This window comes from Lingula anatina, chromosome 1 (assembly GCF_051362555.1).
Source record: "Lingula anatina isolate TDL-2025a chromosome 1, LinAna3.0, whole genome shotgun sequence".
Classification (NCBI taxonomy): Eukaryota; Metazoa; Brachiopoda; class Lingulata; order Lingulida; family Lingulidae; genus Lingula; species Lingula anatina.
The window spans coordinates 59,154,126-59,177,014 of NC_141767.1; the positions used below are offsets into that span (position 1 = coordinate 59,154,126).

General features: G+C 34.8%; 3 protein-coding genes across 4 annotated transcripts; 2 read left to right on the top strand and 1 right to left on the bottom strand.

The window, feature by feature from the left end:
* The first annotated feature begins 4,369 nt into the window (after positions 1-4,369).
* On the top strand, positions 4,370-8,526 carry LOC106175919 (protein NipSnap homolog 3A). The gene is made up of 6 exons (XM_013558088.2): positions 4,370-4,700; positions 5,425-5,674; positions 5,848-6,009; positions 6,281-6,418; positions 7,167-7,241; positions 7,749-8,526. Exons 1-6 carry the CDS (start codon positions 4,632-4,634, stop codon positions 7,802-7,804), a joined length of 750 nt encoding a protein of 249 aa, XP_013413542.1. The 5' UTR covers positions 4,370-4,631; the 3' UTR covers positions 7,805-8,526.
* LOC106175918 (kinesin-like protein KIF25) lies at positions 8,522-15,440 on the bottom strand. Of its 2 annotated transcripts, none has more exons than XM_013558086.2 (14): positions 15,286-15,440; positions 14,877-15,065; positions 14,482-14,620; positions 14,085-14,188; positions 13,809-13,897; positions 13,517-13,559; positions 12,907-12,959; positions 12,434-12,508; positions 11,888-12,037; positions 11,354-11,515; positions 10,800-10,984; positions 10,289-10,489; positions 9,911-10,066; positions 8,522-9,582 (listed from the first exon to the last, which is right to left on the bottom strand). In XM_013558086.2, the coding sequence occupies exons 1-14, from the start codon at positions 15,352-15,354 to the stop codon at positions 9,359-9,361; spliced, it is 1,839 nt and encodes a 612-aa protein (XP_013413540.2). In that variant the 5' UTR covers positions 15,355-15,440; the 3' UTR covers positions 8,522-9,358. The 2 variants fall into 2 exon arrangements, with proteins under 2 accessions (XP_013413540.2, XP_086855632.1); XM_086999506.1 differs by lacking the exon at positions 15,286-15,440 and adding an exon at positions 15,201-15,223.
* Positions 15,441-15,589: 149 nt separating this feature from the next.
* Positions 15,590-22,883, top strand: LOC106175920 (small ribosomal subunit protein uS9m). Its single transcript, XM_086999507.1, has 14 exons — positions 15,590-15,736; positions 16,556-16,730; positions 17,097-17,194; positions 17,387-17,449; positions 17,608-17,629; positions 17,848-17,927; positions 18,276-18,367; positions 18,552-18,624; positions 18,937-19,068; positions 19,303-19,345; positions 19,794-19,906; positions 20,147-20,312; positions 21,384-21,462; positions 22,547-22,883. The coding sequence occupies exons 1-14, from the start codon at positions 15,653-15,655 to the stop codon at positions 22,557-22,559; spliced, it is 1,233 nt and encodes a 410-aa protein (XP_086855633.1). The 5' UTR covers positions 15,590-15,652; the 3' UTR covers positions 22,560-22,883.
* The last annotated feature ends 6 nt before the right edge of the window (positions 22,884-22,889 follow it).

The following is a 22,889-nucleotide window of genomic DNA, read 5'->3' on the forward strand; positions in this document are numbered from 1 at the left end:
AGCAATCCTGGAGCTGCTAGGGGGTGATTAACTTTCGTGTGAACTCAGCTTCTAGAATCTTTATCATTTCGTTTTGAGTGCGACCGAAACGCACGTGAAAATTATCCATATAGGTCGTATTGTTTCCGTGAACTACTCTTTACAATGTGGGGAAGTTTATGCAATGGCTACCCTTTCCAACTCATGAACACCATACATGTTTCACATGAAATATTGAATAAAGATTGGAACGGATAAAATGAGAGGACGCCTATAATGATATTTAATCGAATGGCCTGTGCTATTATTTTTGAATTGTATAAGAAACTGATAAAAGTGGTTTTACACTCCATCAAGGCTACCTTTAAGCGCACACTGATTATTTTCAAAAGAAAAAAACGGGTGTTTCAATTACGAAATTTTTTGGATTGCGGGAGAGTCCCGTTTTTCTAGAGACCGATTGCGGTTCACGTCCACCCTGCACTCATGAATATCAAGTCAACAGTTTCGTAAAAAATCAGTGATAATCGACTTTTCAAGACTGGATGAATAGGTCGGTTCAAGAAAGGCAGTTAACAGACAACTCCACCCTCCATGCAGCGACCAATAACCGTACCACCAGCGTGAGCGTGGCGGTAGACATGGGCTTAATCCCGACCCATCTCGTACGGCCTCCGCCAGTTCCGCGTCATGGGGGATACAATTAACCGTTACCGTTTCTTCACCTAGACTAAGCCAGATGAGTTGCAGGGGAGAATGCCCTAATATGTTATTTCTGATGTTATCATTGTGAGGAAACGTTTTCAGAGTTGATAGGGAAAGTAAGTATTATTTTTGATTTCATTTATTTTTTTATCTACTGTTTTACATTTCTTTTTTATTCAGGAGTTACTGGGTGTATTTACCTTGATTATTTAATTTAAGCTCTTCGTATAATTATTTGTTTTCTCCATTTCTGTTATTATTTTATTTCTGCAACTGTCTTTATTCAGTTTTTAGTTCACCATAAAAAAGATCAATTAACTTCTACTCCCACCGTTTTGAATAGTGGTAAGCAGGTGTGCAATACAAAAATGTACTTGATATACCGCAGACAAAAACCACATGTATGATATACTATGTATCTGTTATGGTGTAAGATAAATTAACATATATAAGTCACTGTGAGTTTGAAAAAAACTTTCTGGACATGCAACAGCAGCCTGTCTGTTATGAAAAAAAAAGAACATGTTGGTTATACAGACATCTCGTCGATTACAGAACTATACAAACGTAACTTCTTTTAACATATTCTTACATTACAAAAAACTTAACAGTCAGTTAAAGCTCTGCTCTGATTTACGTCTCATGGTAACTTGTCGTCAAAGAAAAATACTGTTACAACAGAGATATTAATCATATTGTGACGACAATGAAAATGAATATCCTTTTATTTTATGTGGCCTTATTACAATGTCCCCAGGAAAAAAGTTCATAATCCGTATTTCTTTATTAGGATTCGCCTTTCAGATAAATGCGTCTAGTGATAAAGTGCTGTTAGTACTGATTGTGATATTTAGTACGCATTATCAAACCTGAAATAATTCGGCAGAAGAGATAGATTTGGGAACGGTAGGCGCATTAGCTGTAGTTATATTAATCTATTTTTTATATACCAATATAAAGACTAAGATATCACTTCAACTAAAATTTCTAAAAAAAGAACCGTTAGAGCATAATGGTCTTGATTAGAACTAAACTATACTACACTGACTAAATATACTATACTACACTGACAAAGCTTCTCTAAAACTGTACTGAAGTTACCCATGGTGCAAGCCTCTCGAAAACGAATCTGCTGAAATCAACAGTGGCGTGTTGAATGTGGCATTAACACGCGCTGCTTAATGGCAAAAGCAGTAACATCGGCCTAGGTAATTCTTCACGACGCGTTCCCAATGAAACTACCGTACTAGGCAGAATAGGTTCTGGTAGACAGATCGATCCAACTCGGCAGGATTTTCGATGAATGCAATCTGATTAACACCACTCTTCTTGTTTCTAGCGTACGCGCATAATAAACAGCTTTTATGCATTGTACTGAGCGCAGGGATAAAGAGTTGATCTTGTCATCTATAGCATTCATCACGAATCCCCGCCGAATTGAATCGATATACTTAATCAATACGCACCCTTAGACCGCATTCAGATTCACACACCGTACAAGCTGGGTTGACCCAATTCTGCCGGGGATTCTCGCTATTTAAAGCACAACCATCTTGATCAGCTTATATTTTAACTGTTTGACACCCCTCCCTGAGCAGCTGGGGGTAATTAACCGCGAGAGCATTAAGCTCTTTCCATTGATTGCACTTTAGCATGAATCTGCCGTAAAATTGAACCGACCCAGCTAGCGCGATGCGTTAATCTGAATGCGCCCCTATTTTCATCTTATTGCATGAATATTAAAAAAACATCGAAAGGCTAACTCCAGAGTATAATTCAATTTTGTCTTACAGGGTGTCCCAAATATGTATCTGTAGAATATCTTTTTTCAACCAAATGCATTTTACAACCGGTCTGTATCCACCCCAGAGACAGCCCCAACCTAAAAGCACCAAACTTAGGGCGCATTTCCATAGATTTTAGATCGATCTATCCCCGTCTCACTAGATTACTGTCAGATAATCCGGCTTAAATGTCCGTCCCGCCTACTACAATCTGTAAGGGGATAATTAACTTTTGTGCCCGCTCGGCCGACGGCTATTTAGCGTGAACCCCCAAGGAGTTAGGTCGATCCAGTTGGATCGATCTAATCTCTGGGAATGGGGTCTTAGATAGGGCCCATTCACATTCCTGATAACACATTAATCAATCCCCAAAGTTTAAGGGAGCATTCAGATTCATACACTTTACCAGCTGGATCGATCCAACTCTGCGGGGATTCTCGCTTAAATACAGCCATTGTTATAAACTTGATTGTCTGACATGCCCCCCTCGAGCAGTTAAGGGCTAATTACCTTTTGTATGTGCTCAAGAGGGGCGTGTCAGACAATTGAGCTGGTTACATTGACTACACTTTACCAAGAGTTGGATCGATCCAGTTGGTACGTTGTTTGCATCTCAATGCCTCTTCCTCCGTCCTCACTGGCCAGGGCGCACTATTACTTGTCGTTTTTCGGGTATTGTGAACACAGCCTTACTCTCGACGTGGTTGTTTGTGCGGTTATCCATTCCCCTGTCATAAACATTCCACATAGCAGGTGGGAAATTCCCGTTCATATAATTATTTTGGAAGTAATTAATGAAATTTGTCAATGTAAAAGTTATAGAATAATTGCATTTCCCAACAAACTATGTTGTTGTTCGCACAGCTCACTCCCCTACCCTCCCCCCCCTCAAAAAAAAAAAAAAAAAAAAAAAAAAAAAAAAAAAACAGCCGTTCCGCCAGCAGTATTGTATTACTCATAGGGATGAGGATGAATTAACTGGAGTGTAAATTTGGCATATAAACAAAAATTACGAGCATTTACGAAAACAAACTTTTCCCTTACTAGGGCTTTAAACATAAAAATTGTATCAGAATACAGTAATATGCTCAAATATCCACAAATAGTAATACATATTTAATTCCACCCCCTCTTCCCCAGCAATACTGAAGGTGCTGAAACGTTTATAATCTGAAATAGAAATGTGGCAACGCCATATCAACCCGGTGGGCCTATTTGTTTATTTATTTATTTATTTATTTATTTATTTATTAAACGTAAAATACAAGTGAGAAGGCAGTTTGAACATGTTGAAATATTCTATCAGTTAAACTTCTAATCTGATGAACAACATCAAAAATGCTGTCTTTGTAACAAATTCATTTAAACGAAGAAAAACGTACTATGCAAAAAGTAGATACACTCGTGACTCGTGAGAAAATTTCCATTTGATTATACAAAATAAACCTTTGCAGTTAAATATCGTCAACTTCCAATCCCATGAAAAACATCAAGATCTGTTTTTTTTTTTTTTTTTTTTTTTTTTTTTTTTGTAACTAATGTAATATGCTAGTATTGACGTTATTTTTTACAGATATTCACAGATGTGTCTCTTGATAAATAGGTGGTCATTTTGAGACACCAACAATTTTCGGGGCCCTTTAGCGGGCCCCAGATCCTACGCCAAGGGGGGGTGGGGGCTTTGCATCCGCGGACCCCCCTTCAAATAATCTTGGATCCGCCCCTGTACATGTAATTCACTATACACTTATACAGCGGGCCTACATTCGGACTATCGAACCTTCGGACTATCGAACCTTCGGACTAATGAACCTTCGGACCAATGAACCTTCAATGCACATTCGGACCATTGAACCTTCGGACCAATGAACCTTCGGACTATTGAACCTTCGGACTATCGCTACGGCCCCTGCTAATGCGTAGGGACTCGGAACCATACCTGTACCAGGGGTATGCCTTTACATATCAGAGACAGGAGTGCTTACACGCATTTTCGTGTTATGTGAGGTATAGCGGCACCGCAGCGTAGCCTCACGCCTCTGTTACCGTGTCCATGACTTTCGTGAACTAGTATTATTACAGCTGCCTTGGCCTACCGGCTCCCAGGTCCAGAGCGATCGTGTTATCTGTCATACACAAGTTTGACCTACATGTAGCGTCTGTATGTGTAGACACACTGCAATGATGGCAGCAAGAGCGCTCGCGGGAATACTTCGGTCATCAAGCCTCAAGGTACACGTAGGTCTTATGTTATTGAATAGCTTTATTTTCTATGTTCTATACTGAATACACACGAGTGCATGTTCATCTCTGCACGTTGTTATCTGCATTACACGTGTAGTCAATTTTGGGCTCAACAAGTGCAAGTTTACACCAGGTGCAATATGAAGTTGCTGAACGCTTTCTTTACTTTAGTACTCGTTACAATAGTACAATGTGTTTTTAAGACCTAACATCATCTCAAGAGACTTACATAATCGTTGTCTGAGTACTGACTCGTAGTGGTATGTGTATATGAAAAGCTTTTACTTACAGTGCATTTTCTTTCCATTTCTACTATGTTATTAGAAAATACTGCAATACAAACTGACTGCATGTACATCAACTGACTGACGGCATTTTTGCTGTTCAAATGCTTCACACTTTTTAGTGGTGGTCTTGTTGAGGGTGCTTCATGATTAATTTCCTTTTAATTTCTTTTGATACAATTTATAAAAAAGTTGCCACCTGTTATTCCCTACTCTGCTTCATGATAACCTGCAGTAAATATATGGAGCCAAGTAGTACTCACATTGGTGCAATTTTAAAATGTTGTCTTTAAGCACATTAATTTTGCTCTCCCTTTTAACATAAAGTGCAATGTGCTTATTTGCCACTAGATTAAGCCACTACATGTGATTTTTATCTATGCATTTAAATTGGTTATGAATGTGATTTGCTCAAACTCTTTTAACAGGTAGACCCCCTAGTGATATATGGAAAAACGTCCACTCTTCGCACCTTGGGTGTCATAAGTAGTAGTCGTCAATATGCCACTGACAAAGTCTATGAAATACGCACATATAGTTTATACCCCAAGGATGTTAAGGAGTTCATGGCTATCTCTGAAGAAAAATTACACTTAAGACTGAGAGCTTCCAAAATTATTGGCTATTGGACTTCTGAAATAGGGGGGATGAACCAAGTGTTTCACATATGGGAATATGGTAAGGATTTAGCAGCGATATCATTGTAATATGGTATGTTCCAAAGCTTTCATGAGCAGGTTAAATTATAAAAATTTGATATTGGGCAAAGATTTCAAGTTTTAATATAAAGTGATTATTCCAATAAATTGTAAAGTAAATTAAACACTAATGTTTAAGATTGATTCTTCCAGACAGTTTAAAGCACCGTGCCCAGGTGCGGGCAGCCTTGGCAAGTGACCCTGATTGGTTGTCTCAGTACATCAGCCGAGTTATTTCCATGTGGTGTAAACAGGACAACCTGCTCACCAAGGCCATTGCTGGACCAGATGGTGATCTAGATCAGGATAAAGGCAGTAGGTTTATGATGGCTGGCTCGAGGTTTGCAGTAGGACTTGAATGGGAGGGAGTGTTGAATATAGATACAGATTTCAAATGCACATCATCACTATTTGGCAAATGGTCAAAAGATTATCTAAAGTCTATAAGGGATATATATATATAGTAGATAATTAATAGTTTGTGACATGAATGGAAAATATATATACCAATGCTTAGGATATTTTCTCGTACCTAGCAATTTATAAATTCATTCTCTCTTTGTTAAATATTCTGTTGTTCTTTCAGACTTATATTTCCTACAGAGGTACAACAGCAATAGCTCCAGTATGAGCAATTTGACGAGTGAGCTGCAGAGTTTGCAGTCTGGGACAAATATCAAGCTGGCAGGAGGCTGGTCAAGTATTCTTGGACCAAAAGATACTGGTACAGTTCTCTATATATCCTATTTGCAGCTGTGTGTTATGACTATTAATATACCCAATTATTTTTATTGCTTTAAATACAAGGCATCCATTTAAATATATATGATTGAAACTGCACATGAAGTAGGTAATGTGCTATGATACTGGTACTCATAAATTACTTGCCAGAATTACAACCTCTTCATAGTACTTATAATATATTTAAATATCAGCAAAAATTTTATATAGATGTTTCTACATGAAGCAAGAAATGTGCACTATAGAAATGGTACCAGTACAATGAAAATGGAAATTTGTATGAAGAAAGTATAACATATTTTTAAGAATTACATCAACATAAAGGCTATCCACAGACTAGAATCATCTCTGTTCAACATATTTAGTTAGATTGATTTTGATGGCTAGTTATCAATAGGATAAATCTTTCAGCATCATTGTTACTGACAATGTAATTTTTTCACTGTGTGAAACAGTTTTGCTCTTGTCCTTTTGTATTTTTCATCATAGTGGAAAAATAAATTTTGGTCCCTTAGAGCACAGCAAAAAGGTAAAGATTTTTTTTTTTTTTTTTGGGGGGGGGGGACTTCTGGACATTAGTTTTCCTATGTTGAATGTGTGTGCTATTATTTGCAGTTATATACACATAATTGTGGACCGTTTATTACCAAGGAATGGCCAAAATTTTGAATCATTCCTTCACATTTTAATGTTATAATGTTTCATATCTTTAAAATACCGTTATCTTTCAGCATATCTGTTGTGGCAGTGCAAAGACCCAGATGATTTTCTGGTATGGCAAGAAAATTCAAGTGAAAAAGTAAAAGGTAAAATAAAACATTGACTGACTTGTTTACACGAGAAGTCACTTCTTTAAAGAAGGCTTGTTTTTTTTCTGCTAAAACATATAAGATGTGAATTATTGGTCCATAATGCCTCATAAAACAGTTGGTATTGATTATGCTTTAAACACTTTTCCTTAATGCCTGACTTTACCTTACTCATTCATTTCATTATCCAGGTGCATTTTGAGATCATTTTTTCTAATTTCCGTCATCCCCACTAAAATCATTGCATCTTTTGCCACTGTAATCACATGTATGTGGTAATGATATTGGTAAATTTTTTAAAACTTTAATCATGATCATTTTAAAGAGGGTAAATTTAAGATGTGCCAAGATTATGAGTAAAGAAATTCTTTACTTTGATACAGACAAGTTGCTCCTTATTTCTTTCAATAATTGAATATTCCTTGGTTAAATGTTTTCAAGTTAGAACTTGATTAAAATGTAAATCTTCATAATAATTTGATATGTCACTTTGATACCTTTCAGTTGTGCCAGAGCACTCTCAACTGCTGATTCCATGCCCATGGTCACCATTGAAATAAAAGTCACTATTAAGTTGAGGGTACCTGCTTTAGGACATCATGAAGAAATAACCTTTTATCATTTGTTTAAAATCTATGCATTAGGAGATGTTTTAGTCTAACCAAAGTGATCAGATTGCTGCTCTATTGAAAACACAAAGATTGTAGCATTTCCAAGAAAGAAAATTGCTGGTGCGAATTGAATTCCATATGTTGAGTCCCACTTCTTATATTGAACATTATCAACTTTACATATCAAGAAATGTTATTTTAAAAAATATATAATTATACAAAGAAATATATGCTTATTGAATTGAAGAGCAGATTTCAAATAGGTTACATATTTGTGTCAAGATTTAGTGAAAGTAGATGTCAACAAATATAATAGCATTCAAGTTGATTTAATTGACATTTTTTGGTAATATAGATTAATTTTACAGCTAGCACTTGATATAGAAAATAGTTATGAATTTGTTACTCTTCCTGAGAATACATTAAATGGCAGAATGCTAAGATTCAATTGTTTAGGTGATGTATTACCATGTTTATCTGTCAAAGAAAAAATGAAGTTGCTCCAAAGAAGTTAATTTGAAATATTCTCCATCTTATTGTTGTCGTATCTAAATGCACTGTTGTAAAATTTATGAAAGGGCAACATTCCCCTTTCTATTAGTATGTAGTATGTTTATAGTTAATCATATATTTTAAATGTTTTAAACACAACATAAACCTGTTCAATTTAATTGTACAATTTGTTTTATTTTGATCGAAAAAAATGCATTTACTCTCTATGTACAATATATTATATTATACATTTATAGCAATGTTCTTGATGAATTTATAGCACCTTTAACTTGTTGGGAACATGCAGTATAAAAATCTGTGAAACAATCGGTAACTTCATCATCTATAAAATAACATAACATACATTTCAACAGTTATTAAAATATTCAAACACACTCTATGAATACAAATCAAAATGCAAATCAAAGCAATGATCCATATTTTTGCAGGGCAATCTTGCAAAGTAAAATATGGGACACTCCATCTTAGAAAATGCACCTTGTGATTGAAAAAAAGACAAAATATTGGATATAATTTGACATAAATATACATCAATTAACTGAAGATCATTCAGAAAATACTTATTTTACAAACAAACATCTCATTCATAAAAACTCTGAGGTAGCCCTTTTCAGGTTGAGATTTTTACCCTCTAGCCTTTAAAACTTGGCCTAAACAAAATGGAACTGCATTTATTCTGAGACAGTCATCGAGATCTCATGTCATTGTTCCCATGTAATATTTCCACTGCCACTTACGCTATTTTGAATATTTTAATTTAAAAATTGTAAACCAGACAAAATAAAATGAAACACAAATCATGTCATGGGTTTCTAAAAATAAAGAGATTTGATCGCATGCCCAGGTTGCAACATTAACTAATGTCTATCCTGTATAAAATAAGATTGTTTCCAATTTGAAACACTACCCAGGTGTGTGTGATCAAATTATAAATTTCCACTGCAAAACAAATATTGTTTTAAATGATCAAATCAACTGTCCATAATACAGTTATGTTCTAAGGGGTCCAGCTGATTTAGGCCTAGGGGAATTCCTGCCACTGTATGAGCTGTCTCCAGGTCCCACTCTCTCCAGTGAGGGAGGAAGTTTTCTCTTTATAGGCCCTCTTTGGACCTGTCTGGCTCTCTGTCCAAATCCAAGGCACTGCAGGGACTCTGTCACATAACGTTGAGCTGGGGAAACGCACAGCATGGCAAGCAGCTTGGCATCTCCACCTGTAACCATTTAGTTTGAATAATATTACATTGTATAACACAACTATACACAATTATCTGTTTTCAAAAACCTTTATCTTACACTAAATTATCTACAAAAGTTAATGTGCATATATTTGTTATTGCCGTAAATGCTGCATTAAAAATGGCATGATTTGGTATCAAGTTTTATAGAAGCTGTCCACCAATCTGCTGTGTTCAAGGATGCAACTACAAAGATGCAACTAGCTTGAAGTTTTGTATTGGATCTATAAATATGGAGTATTATCTTTTATAATATAAATAAACTCCAGTACAGGAATTATCTATGTGTACAATCTGTTCCTACCTATAGAATCTTGCAACAAGTGTGTAATTTTGCTGTTTCTGTATGGTACATGTGCCCTGTGTTCTGCCAGAGCTCCCAGCACATCAGCCAGGGCACACAGGCTTTTGTTGATGTGGGATGTCTCGCGCAAGGCTTGCCCTGTCACTCCAGACATTCCTGTAGGATGGAGAGAGTAATTATATGAATCAGTATGAGATGTTTCAAGAAATGATGGTCTACTGTTGATTTCCATTAAATTCCGTCAAAGTTATCAACACATATCCTGACAAATTAATCTCTCAGCTGAAACTTGTGGAGATATCCATCCCCAGCTAAATCAAACAAAATGTTACTTATCACCATATTTATGGCAAGATTACTTTATAAACTGCAACTTACCAACACATTCACTACCAGCTAAATCTACCAACTGTAACTTGGTTTTGACAGTGCTGCCTGTAGGTGTTTGAGCAAGAAGAACAGGGGAAGGTGATCTGGATCTGATAGTTTGCTTGGCTCCTGTATAACCTTGGGGTTGAGGTGGAAGTTGCCTCCTTGGGGGTTTGTCTCTGGGGGCTGGGGAAAGGGGCACTGCAAACACTGGAAAGAAATTGAAATTCTTTTAATGCAGGTGAAAATATAAAAATTAAAAAAAAAATTACTCCTTTAATGACAAAGGTAGAAAATGTATCAAGAACCTAGACAATAAATATTTCTTTATAAAAACTAATATTGCAATTATAAGAATTTAACAAAAATCACAGTTATTATATTAGCTTTTTATTTCTTTTTTGCACTTTTAGTTTCTCATTATTTACTTTATTTATTTCAAACTCACCACCTAAGCAAGTCATTTTGATTTACTTCCCTTGCATGAGCAAAGTACAACAAAATTAAAGCTTAAGCATACCTCCTTCAGTGGGCGACCCTGGTGTGGCAGGTGGAAATAGGAACATGTTGGGTTTAATGCTGACAGTCAGAGTGACAACCAGGTGTGAGCGGCTGGAGTGTTCATGAACCAAGGTAGCAATCTCCCTCCTTGCCTTCAGTCCATGCTGTACCAGGCTCATCACTTCATATACTGTCTTGACAGGCCTAAAATGTGAGGAAAATAAAAGAAACAGGGGTTGATACATATGCATTATGACAAAGAAAAAAAAGCTACATATTTAGCAAATTGCCTGCAAATTATCTATTTTCAAAAAGGCTGTTGAATTTCATTTTTGTCATGTTGTTTGCAAATGCTATGTAAAATCCAAAGAGATAATTTTCTATGAATAAATAATTATAATGAATGATATATCTTTACACCATTAACATTTTTTTCTGTTTTTAATGTAACTTATGAAAAGTGTGAAAAATAAGCTTCTTTCCTCACTGAAATACATTCCATTTTTCAGTTTTTATCCATAAAATATCAAAATAGCTTTACACGAAGTCCTAAACCACACCAATTCAATATACCTAGATGTGACAGTTGGCACACACATGGACCCATCAGTGTTAGTAACTAGGTCATGTTTAGCCCTGGGATCACTACTGAGCAGGTCAAGGATGTCATTGTTGTAGATCTCCACCACTGATACTTCAGCACTGTGTGTGTCTGGAGGTTTTTCTTCCATCAATCTGAAGGTGCAAATGTCTAGTCCATTAGAAATTTCCCCCAGACCCAGTATATTATAAATACAGATGACTTCTGTGAACATCCACAAAGCCTTCATGTACTACCAAAGAAAATGAATCTAGTTCATAATTCTAAAATGCAATGCCTAAAAATATAAGTTAATTTTCTTGGGTCAGAATGTAAACCTCAACAAGGAGAAAAAAAAATAATGTTTTCAAGAAAACATTTAAATAAATTCAATATTTAAATAGTCTTTTAAAAAAGACTAAATATTTTACAACCTGTTATCTTTCACACAAAGAGCAAGACTCTACCAAATTTATGTTTTATCATTTTGCCACATGTAGATATAAGTTAAGTGTCATTTATGCTACCTCAGCAGTTCCCTGGTTGCTCTAGGTATGATTCCTTCATCAGGGTGGGGCTCTGTAGTTACATGATAGTCCTCATCCTTATGACTGCCCAGCATGGTGTGAGTTTTACCAGAGCCAGTTTGACCATATGCCATGATACAGACATTATACCTACAGAACAGATATCATCAATCATAACATGAATTTTGATTCTCAGCTATGTACATGTATACATAGCATCCATACTAGAACAGAACATAGGCATGTTTGTTAATTCCTGTTTACAGGTGCTCACTATAAATGCAAGTGACTCCTTTTATATCGCTATTGAATCACAGAAATATTCAAATTAATAATTTTGAAGCATGGAGATTGTAAGGGAAAATTTTCCAATATTTGATGTGATTTTTTCTTCAGTCAACAGCTAACATTGAGATAGTTTTTAATCTCCTATATTTCGATGTCTAGCAGGACATCTTCATCAGGGAATGAGGCTATCCAGGTGAATAGCCTCTATTCAGTCTCTATCCAATATTTGAATTATTTCAAAATGACAGTGCAACCTACCCATCTAAAAGTGAAGTCAGCATTGGCTGAACCTCTTCAAACACTGCTTCTTGTGACTCCTGTGGAGAGTATACCCTGATAAAACAAAACAGACCACTGCTTTGGAAGAGAATGCAATAAGATTTTATTTTTATTTTTACAAAACAAACAACTGTTAGAACACAGAAGATTTAACTGTCAAACATCCTTTTGAGGAAGGTGTTAAAATGTAGCAGTCTTGTTCTGCTTTTCTCTTTAATAATAGCAAATAGCACATCTAAATCAGAAAAAAAAAACATAAACACCACACTGTACTCTTATTAATATTAGGATTAGAAAATATCATTCAAAGATTATAATTACTTTAAAAACAAATCCCTCAATTGACAACTATTCTTTTCAAATAAGCAACATACATGTCACTTCAAACTGTGATATTTATGGATAATGCATACTGGTAAGCTACACATGGTTAAAAAGTATTATAAACTTACCTCTCAAACTCATAAACTTTGCTGTGTTTTGATGTTTTAACCACAACATTTTCCTGAATAAAACAGAAGTTATTGAGACTTCTTTCTTAGACTGCGTTCCCTTAAACCCATTCAACTAGCTGGATCAATCTGACTATCCGTGGTTTCTTGCTAAAGTGCTTTCAGTGTAATCAGCTTAATTGTCTGACATGCCCCCTTGAGTAACTAGAGGTACTGACTATCATTAATTGCCCCCTAGCAGCTTGAGTAGGCATGTCAGACATTTAAGCTGCTTACACTGAATGCAATTTAGCAAAAATCCCTGCAGAGTTAGATCAATCCAGCTAGTAGATGGGTTTATGGGAACACTCCCTAAAATTACACTGGTATCAATTATCATTATGCTAGCTTGATGGTTATACAGAAAATAATAATCACGGAAAATCAAAATAATCTGCCACATTTTAAGCTGAAGCAAAGAAAGAAAAATGAAAAAAATGGATCAAGAACTATAAGACATCTCATACTTTTCAAATTCTTATGATATATTATCTTGTTTTTTCAATATAGTCCAATTCTCTGCTGACAAAATTAAACTCCTTACAAAAGTCTTAGATAATTTAGCACTTACATCATCCATAACATGAGTAACTACTTCTGACAAACTCCCTGGTCTGCAATATTAAATGTATTAGTTGTAATTATCAGACACCAAACTTAGGATATAATAATGAAGATTAAAGTAGTGTAAAATATTTCTGCAATAACATAATAATCTTTAAATTTTTTCCAAAGTATTTTTTACTAAAATAATTACCCCAAATCCCTCCCTACTAGTAATCATTTTACCCTGATTTTTGGCTCTGCAAACAATCACATATGACCCAAACAAACAAAATAAATTCCATCTCATACTCGTATACCTTCCTAATGTGCTAACATCCTGATTTCCTACATCAAATTCCATGAGTGGTCTGATTCTACAGTGTACACGAATGTTTCCCCGAAGTTCCTACAAAGCACATAAAAATATCAAGTTTAACTCTATTATCTTAAAATAAAAGCAAGATACAAATTAGCAAGCTAAAAAAACTGTGAATGAAATGTGACATTTTTTATTTTGAAGCAAAAATGTTCCCATGTTTGAATAAATACCTAGCAAACATGAAATGATGTCCAAATTAAGCTGACAACTTTACCATGAGTGTATTATGAAGTTCTCTTCTTCTTTTCTTTTCTTTAGCATGTCGGGCATTTGCCTCCTGCAGTGCAGCTTCCATATCCACCATCTTTTTTTCCATATCTGAGAGAAAAGGCAATGTTATCAAAACACAATTTAATACTCATTACAATTTTATATAATTCAATGAAACATTTCTGAAATAAGTCACACAACAAGCTTTAATAACAATAACAAATACATAATAACAATATTAAATACATAGTATTTCACAGAACAAAACCTGAATAAAGACCCTTATTTATCACTTTTCATACTTATTGCTTTCTTTTTCTCAAGTCTCTCTCTCTCTCTCTCTCTCTCTCTCTCTCTCTCACGCACACACACACACACACACACATTTTAAGTCTTTATACCTGACATATTAGAATAATTGAGTCTCATTTTCTGTGTTTGCAACCGTGCCTGGGACATCGCATTATCATACTCCACTTGAAACTGATGAGGGAGGGCGACAGCATCCAGTCTCAACTGCTTCATTTCATCTCGTAGTGCCTAAAATTTATAACTTAGATTATATTAAAGGATGTTTACATTTTTACAAAGTCATTTCATAATGCATTTACTCAGAAAATGAATTCTCTGATCCAACAGGAGTATGTGAAGTATGTATGTATATAAAAAGACTTAAACTCTATGCACATTTGTTTTTTCATGTTCAAATGCTTCTTTAATATGCATATTATTATACATGATTTCATTTATGAGCCACTGAAGTTTAAAATTACAAGAAAAATCAGTTTTAAATTACTTTAACTTGGCCACTAAGAGTAGCTAAGGATTCCCCAGTCCTCTGTCGCTGAAGTTGATCTGATTCATTAACTCGCTTTAGGTGCCCAGTTTCTTCCCTGCTGTCCCTCAAGATTCCTTGGAGCTGTGCAAGTTTCAAATATAACATAGCATTTTCAGTCTCCAATGCAATGATTCTTTCTTCTTTGCCCTGAAAAGATAATACACACTTAAAACACAAAACCGAGCCAATAGTAATGAATAAAATTGAATTTTTAAATACCCGAGCCTTTGTGCACTTAATTTAGGTTAAACCTAGACTACCTTATATTTTTCTATTACATACCGCCATTTAGCCTATTTAGCCTACAACGTGGAAAAAATAACAATAACACGTTTAGATATGACAAAAATAAAAAGAAACTACTGGCCCTTGATTGACATTCCAATGTTTTCAGCTTGTCAGTCAAGAAATGCGTTTGATCCATTTCAATTGGCATTTTTGACAGAAAAAAAAACAAGTGCCCCCAGGAGCCTTTTATCTTGGAAACCAATATGGCGTTGACGCTTAAAGTGAGTTTCAAACCTTATAATGCATAAGAGTTTTTCCACAGGGGTTGGAAATATTGGGGAAAATATAAATATAATTTTACAAATGATAATATCTTACACTAAAAATATAGCACAATTGAATGAAATAAATTTTATTTTTACTTTTAGATATGTCAATATGTGTTTAATTTTTTCTCCATCTCTTTCGCTTTTAAGATGTGTTCCTGTTGCCGGCGTTAAAAGAAAATGGCGGCGACACGAGAAGTCGCTCTTCTCGTTGGACAAATCCATAAGCACAAGCCCCTTATCCGGTGCAGTCTCATTATACAGGTATTGTGCTGTAGAGGGAATACTGTCCAAAGTGATTTGTTTCTTTGCCTTCGTTATAAAATTCCTCATGCCGTTTGATGTATTTAGAATGTGGATCTTCTTTCCACATGAATCAACAGCATTTAATCAAACATTTACATCGCCCAGTATAAGAGTCTACCATACTACTACTACTACTACTACTACTACTACTACTAAAAAAAATGAAACATGATTATAAAGAAGTCAGCTAGTGTGCCTTTAAATGTAAAACCGATGTAATTAAAACAGCAATAATTTTTGGGCTACTAAATTACATAGAAGTGTGAATTAGAAATTTATTCACACTTCTAAGTAATTAGTGCTGCTGTAGCTTTCTTTGCAATTTGATGTGTTAATCGTATAGCATTTATAACTTTGGTATCAGAATTTCAGTTTTGCCAGCATCAGTAAGGATGGCAACTCTGTATGTTCTTTAATTGTCTATAAAGTGGTAACTTCCAATAGAAAAAGGTTTACTAACTATATGCATTTTACTACTACTACTGCTACTACAGTAGTACTGGCACACCTTTTACTTGACAAAATTTTCTGTCTGCACACTAGTGTCACAACTTCGTGTTTTATACATTCACTGCTATAATTTGCAAGCTGCACTGAATATATTTTATTATTTATAAATGAAGAATAAAGGTGCCAGTCGTGTACTAGTAATATTAGTGGTAAGTTTAAAGTTAATATACTATCTTACTCTTAGTTATAGAAGCAGCTAGGGGCCATGTTTTTTTTTTTTCCAAATTGGTTGATGTTTATTATTTTTACCTGGTTATTTGTCTTCAGAAGTACTGCATGTGTACAGGGAGTCAGCAGCCACAGCTTACACACAGAGAGGTACAGAGATCTGGGGGAATCGTAACGAATAAATATGGAGAACCTTTGGCAGTTGAGCTTGTGTTGCCTAAACCATCTCTGAAGAACTATTGTGCTGACTTTGAGGAGGAGCTAAAGCAACATGGTATTTCCACATTACATAAATGTGTTTGAGAGAGAGAGAGAGAGAGATTCTCAAAAACCCTTTAATTATAAATAATCTCCCCTTTTAATTTTCTGTTTTTTTTTTTACCTGGTCTTACAATTTGGAAATGTATTCACGCACATGCACACACACACACACACACACACACACACACACACATCTCTGTTACCAAGCATTTACACATGTGGCAGTTAATAAACATAGTACATTTTCATAGTTTATTCACAGAATTGTAAGTATTTTCAGTAGATCTTTTCTTGACTAAATATGTCATATATGTTATTATTATTATTTAATTAATTAAATGTTAGATATAATATTCATTATAATATTTTTCTTTTGCAGAGATAAAATATGCACATCAGCTAGCTCAGTACAAGAAAGCCAGGGGGCATTTACAGAACATCATAGGCTTGAAACAGATGTCTACATTAAATAGAAATGTATAGAATGAAGTTTTTTATACTGTTGTGTGCCTTCTTAATGAACATCTTTGAATATAAAGACAGGAAATTAATGCAATATTTATAATTGATTCTTGAAGTAGAAACTTATTATAATTATTGTTATTTAAATTTTTTTTAGCTTCACTTCTTCAAAAATTATTAAGCCTGATAATTTCCATTCCCTTTCAGCGTAGCTTAAAAAACCTCTTCCCATCAGGTTTATTTGAGCCTAAAGCAAGACCAATGTTCAGGGTGAGTCATAGAATGTAACTTGATTTATTATATTTGCTGTCTGTTGTATATTACACAGTTATATAAATAAAGGTGTGAAGTAACAAAATAAAAAAGCTGACGTTAGCCTCAATTAAATATTGTAAAGTCTTGATTTGTTTGTTTTCTGTATGTTTCAGAAACCATTCCTGAAACCTATTAGTAAGTATGCATGTGGGCTTCATTTGTAAATTAAAAGGTGAAATTTATGGTGGTGGCCATTTTTTCTCTGTGCACATATGTTGCTAAGATATTTTTTCTGCATAAGCATTTTGCTTCTCGGCAAGTTTACATCAGAGTCGAAGATAAATAGTTTCCTAATGTTTTGCTGGAATTCAACATAGACTTTGGAATTAAAATTCTTTAAATATTTTTTCCAGGATCAAGTGTACGTACAGATGGAAGACCTAGCCATTATCTGTTTTACACATCGAAGCCAAGATATTATGAAGTAATGAATGTAAGTTTGATTATGGATTTAAATATTATGCATGTGTTTTAAAATTTCAGTCACTTTATTCTGTGTGTTCAATTTATTGCCTGCTGGTTTGGTTCTGTGAAGTAATATAGTATACAAATCCTCCAAAGGTCAATGTATTCAAAAAGAATATGTGAGCGGTGGTGGTGGTGTGGGGGGGGGATGTCACTCCTATCCCTCTGAATTGATTTACTTTTGCTTTTAAAATTTAGTATTGACATACTTATTGCTTTGATTTAGATAAAAGCATAAATGTGCACTTTTTAAGACATTAATGATTGGTCTAGACCATGATTTCTTTTTTCCTATTTGAGATTTTTTTTTTTGCAGGCTATTGCTCTTAAACTGGAACACATTCAAAGATATGAAGAGTTCATGGTATCACAAGGAATTAGTAAACCCAGTAGTGAGGCAATGATGTCGTATGTATATCATATTTTGTTTTATGTGCACTTAATGAAATAAATTTTACACTTAAACTTGAAAATGTGTTTCCTGTAGCTTTTAACATGAATAATACAGAAATATTTTCCAAATGTGGATGGTATAAGTAATAATTTAACAACTTAATTTTTCATGGTTGTAATTTTTCATTGTTATTTTTAGTTGGGCTGATGGAGGTAGACCCATGACATTAAAAACTTTTCAGAAGAAATGTGGGCATATCTCAACCCAAGATGTATGTTTTACACATGTATTTATATACTATAGTGAATACTGAAAAAAGAAAAAAAAATATAATGTTTCATTTTTGCTCATGTAACAGGTGCAGACCTTAACTTGTGAGTCTGCCCCAATTATTTTGTTGATATGTTTCACTTGTAGCTTTGAATACTAGTTTCCCAGATTCCATTTTTTTAAAGAGAAAAATGTGTATTTTCATGTCAAATCACATTTGTCAGTGGGCACTCCTAATTTGGAGTTAGAAGCATAGATCAGGGATAATGATTGTGTTCAGAAGTCATTGTAGTTATTTACTAATCCATTTCAGTACTTAAGATTTGTTTTGCTGCTGCAAAAAACGGTGGTGCAGCCCTATTCATACATCCACCGTGACTGGATTAACCAGTTCAGGAGATTTTTTGATAGAACCCGACCTCCAAAAGACAAAAAAGAACCAAAGGTAAGTGTTGACAAAATTGACAGATAATTAGTGACATTTTAACTACCCCCAGTTCTTTCCGCTGCATTATCCATGTAAGCATCCGGCTGTGATCAATTATTCTGATTTACAGGTAATTAGTAGGAATGATAGATAGGGGGATTTAACTTAACAAAGCCTAAATAATCTGCCAGTGAATGCCATGGCCAGAATATTTAGCATATACATATATATGGATATTATTTTGTTTGTTAGATTCATGTGGATGAGAAAGGAAGGCAGTATTCTGTAGCAGAAGGTAATGGTAGATTTTTGAGGTTGGAAACATTTTATTAATATTTTAAAATGTGGAGGGTGTTATTAGTCAATATTAATACAAATAGACATTTTAATTACAATTTGATGTTGTAATGGTAATAAAACAGATGCAAATTGCTATAATATAATGAAATAAGTGTATCTTCAAGTTTTCATTTATTTTAGAACTTGATTTTTTTTTTTTTGAAAGCACCAACATGTATTAAATCTATTTAACATTTGTACTTGTGTTTTTTCACACATGCTAAATTTTGAAGAATTCATTTGTCATAAGTTTTTACACAATGTTTTTCAATCATTTCTCCTGTTAATCCAAGTTGTCGAGTGGCTTGAAATGTCCACCTTTGATAGGTACACATAGAAATACAACAACTAGTATGCTGACTTAAATTTCATGTCAAATAATGAGTATCTTGAACTTTGTTTAGGTAAAAAGAAAACATCCTTAGCACGTGTGAAATTATTTGTGAAAGGAACAGGGGAGGTCACAGTCAATGGGAAGCCTATGGTTGCATATTTTCCTAAGGCATTAGACAGGCATGTATACGGAGTTAAGATATGGTTATACTCTGGGCTCTACCCATGTTTGAAATGCTGCTTTGCTCTCTGTTAGTCCTTATTTTTATGTGGAAAACATTTTTTTCTGGTGCAAAGTAAACTGGTTAAAAGGTGATAGCAATACTAAACACTGTTACATATTTTCCATCCTAACAAAAATGAGTAGCTTGATACAGTTTTAAACAGTAACATTCATGTTTGTTTGTCGCTTCTTTTCAGGGAGCAGCTACTGTCTCCATTGGATGTTACCAAAAAACTAACCACAACTGATGTTGAAGCTGAGGCGATATTGGGAGGGCACAGGAGCCAAGCCAGGGCAATCCGCATTGCACTAAGCAAATGTTTGACTGTGTTTGTATCAGAGGAAGAGCGTGAGATGCTGAGACTAGGTACATATATGTTTTATCACTATTATGCTATTTTAATGGTGAAGGTAACTTGGTCTAGCTTTTGTTAATGTGTTTGCTCTGTACTGCTGTATAGAAAAAGAGCAGATTTTGTACAAAGTAGTTGCATGGAGGGGGTGGAAGAGACCATGGATATAGTAGACACGTTTTTAGATTTTGAATTTGTTTCAATTGTAAAGGTATCAGCTCTTCTAACAAGCTTCACTGCTTTAATAAAATCACTTAATGATGTTATTGAAGCATTATCACCCCTCAAATAAGTGTTAGATCGCATTCACAACTGGTTGAGCCAGGCTTTACAAATCCTGGAACTAAATATGGCGGACGTACATGAAAGAAAAACCGCCTAATCTTTTAAATAGTCTCTCCGCCTCTCATAGGCCTCCCCACACATCCCCTGCAGGGTACAGTCATTAAATCTCGGCTCCGTTTGCCATGCAGAAGCTACCTGAGAAATATTAAGTGCGCATGCTCATCAATTAAACTCGAAGTGAAGAAAGCATGGCAGCTTGAGGCGATCGAAGGAAAAAAGCTCTTCTGTTCTATTATCTTTCAAAACAGAGATGAAAACGAAATGAATTGGCCCGTAGAGCAGCAATGAATCGGCTATCTACGAAGATAATGTCACCAGAGATATTCACAGAAATATTCACGGAGATACCCAGCCCCAGTAGACGGAGGAGGGCAGAATTTTTGCGTTCGCAGTCTCGTCAGAGGGCGCAGTTCGTTCTGATGCTGATGTTTGCCTTGTTCCCTACGCCTGATCGAACTGTTTGGATGAAGGGGAACTAGCTGATCAGCTGACCCAAGACCAATGAGCATGCGCACTTAATATTTCCAAGGTAGCTTTCGCATGGCGAACGGAGCCAAGATTTAATGACTGTACCCCGCAGGGACGACATGTGGTGAGGAGTGTGAGAGGCGGAGAGACTATTAAAAGATTAGGCGGTTTTTCTTTCATGTACGTCGGCCATATTTAGTTCCAGGATTTGTAAAGCCTGGCTCAACTCGTTGTGAATGCGATCTTAGTCTCGTTTTTGTCTTTATTTCTAGCGGGTCTTTTCAAAAGAGACTCCCGTATAAGAGAGAGAAAAAAACCAGGTCAGAAAAAAGCCAGAAAGAAGCACACATGGTGAGAATACATTTCAGTTATGCATGTGTGTATTTCAGAAAAGAGAAAAGTAAATTTATGCCTCTTTCATCCCAGCGTACCACAAAATTACATAGTCCCAGTCACAACAAGAAAGAAGGCAACAAAGAATATTGATTGTTCGAGATTTGACCAAACATGGCCACTTTTATTATATAACCCCACAATCCTAATCATTAAAAAAATTTAAACGATGTAACAGATTGTTGCCTGTATTAAATGTCAGGGCCTTAGGGATAAAAAATGTATGTATTTAATATTCAATGAGACTGATCATCCTGAAAAAATATGATGTAACAAGTCAGCAAAAGTTATTGTTTACAAACAATTTGCGCAAATTTCATTTGTGGGGTTGCAAAAAGGCCCTTTCTTCAAACAGTTTTTTTTCTTTAAGTTGATTTTTTATATACAGACACTGAGTAGCTTGATACAGTTTTAAACAGTAACATTCATGTTTGTTTGTCGCTTCTTTTCTTTTTTGTTTTACTTTAAATTTACTGAGTGGCTTTGTTTGTTCAAGAGACAGGTTGCTTTCAAAAATCAGCATGATCAGTTTACATTATGATAATGATTCTGTGTTTTTTTTCCACAATTTGGATAACGTTTGCTTCATAACTTCCAAACTGTATTTTTGTTTTACTTTAAATTTGCTGAGTGGCTTTGTTTGGTCAAGATTTTTTTGTGAAATTTTCATTTTTTATACATTAATATTTTCAGTAGCTTTTATATCCCATGAACTGAATCCCTTGCTAGTTTTTCAATGTCCATATTACCTGTAGTATATATGTAAGAGGGTAAGAGTGATTATGCTCTTTTAAAACATTATGTAGCATTGCATCAAAATTGGCTAAATATTATTTTGTCTACTTTTTTCTGCAAAATGTCTGAACATCTGACAGCTTTGCTGCCTTTTTTCCTGTATGGTGTCTGTTTATTTGTAAGCTTTGCTGTCTAGTTTTAAAAAGAGGTTCAAAGCATAGCTTCAAAGCATTTAATCCTCTGCTTATTCTTAACTTCAATCACTTATGCTTTATACTTCAAATAAATATATTATGTTCTTTTACAGGAAGAGGAGGTAGATCAATTGTGTAAAAGACATGACCAGACCAGAGAGAAGCATAATCTGCTGAACATTGGATTGTGCAATATTTCAGACTGGACCTATCATTATTCTTAAATTGAAGCATCAGAATATTAAGTTACATGGCTGATTTGTTAATTTTACAGTAGCTCATTTACAACAGATACAAAAAAAATAAAACTTCACTTGAGCATCTGATTATCATTTGCTTTAGTAAGCAATTTCGATAAAAGAATTGAAATTAGCCAAGGAATATTCCTTGATTGTTATATGACATGATGATTTTGTCTTTAAAAGAAAAATATAAACGTTCCATAAATTATTTTTT

Coding starts and splice junctions, on each gene's coding strand:
- LOC106175919 (XM_013558088.2), top strand. CDS start 4,632: ATGTGTAGACACACTGCAATGATGGCAGCAAGAGCGCTCGCGGGAATA. Junction 6,419..7,166: donor TCTTGGACCAAAAGATACTG/GTACAGTTCTCT, acceptor GTTATCTTTCAG/CATATCTGTTGTGGCAGTGC. Junction 7,242..7,748: donor TTCAAGTGAAAAAGTAAAAG/GTAAAATAAAAC, acceptor GATACCTTTCAG/TTGTGCCAGAGCACTCTCAA.
- LOC106175918 (XM_013558086.2), bottom strand. CDS start 15,354: ATGCCAATTGAAATGGATCAAACGCATTTCTTGACTGACAAGCTGAAA. Junction 15,066..15,285: donor CATTGGAATGTCAATCAAGG/GCCAGTAGTTTC, acceptor TTATCTTTTCAG/GGCAAAGAAGAAAGAATCAT. Junction 14,189..14,481: donor CAATTATTCTAATATGTCAG/GTATAAAGACTT, acceptor CTTTTCTCTCAG/ATATGGAAAAAAAGATGGTG.
- LOC106175920 (XM_086999507.1), top strand. CDS start 15,653: ATGGCGGCGACACGAGAAGTCGCTCTTCTCGTTGGACAAATCCATAAG. Junction 17,450..17,607: donor AAGCAAGACCAATGTTCAGG/GTGAGTCATAGA, acceptor TGTATGTTTCAG/AAACCATTCCTGAAACCTAT. Junction 17,928..18,275: donor GATATTATGAAGTAATGAAT/GTAAGTTTGATT, acceptor TTTTTTTTGCAG/GCTATTGCTCTTAAACTGGA.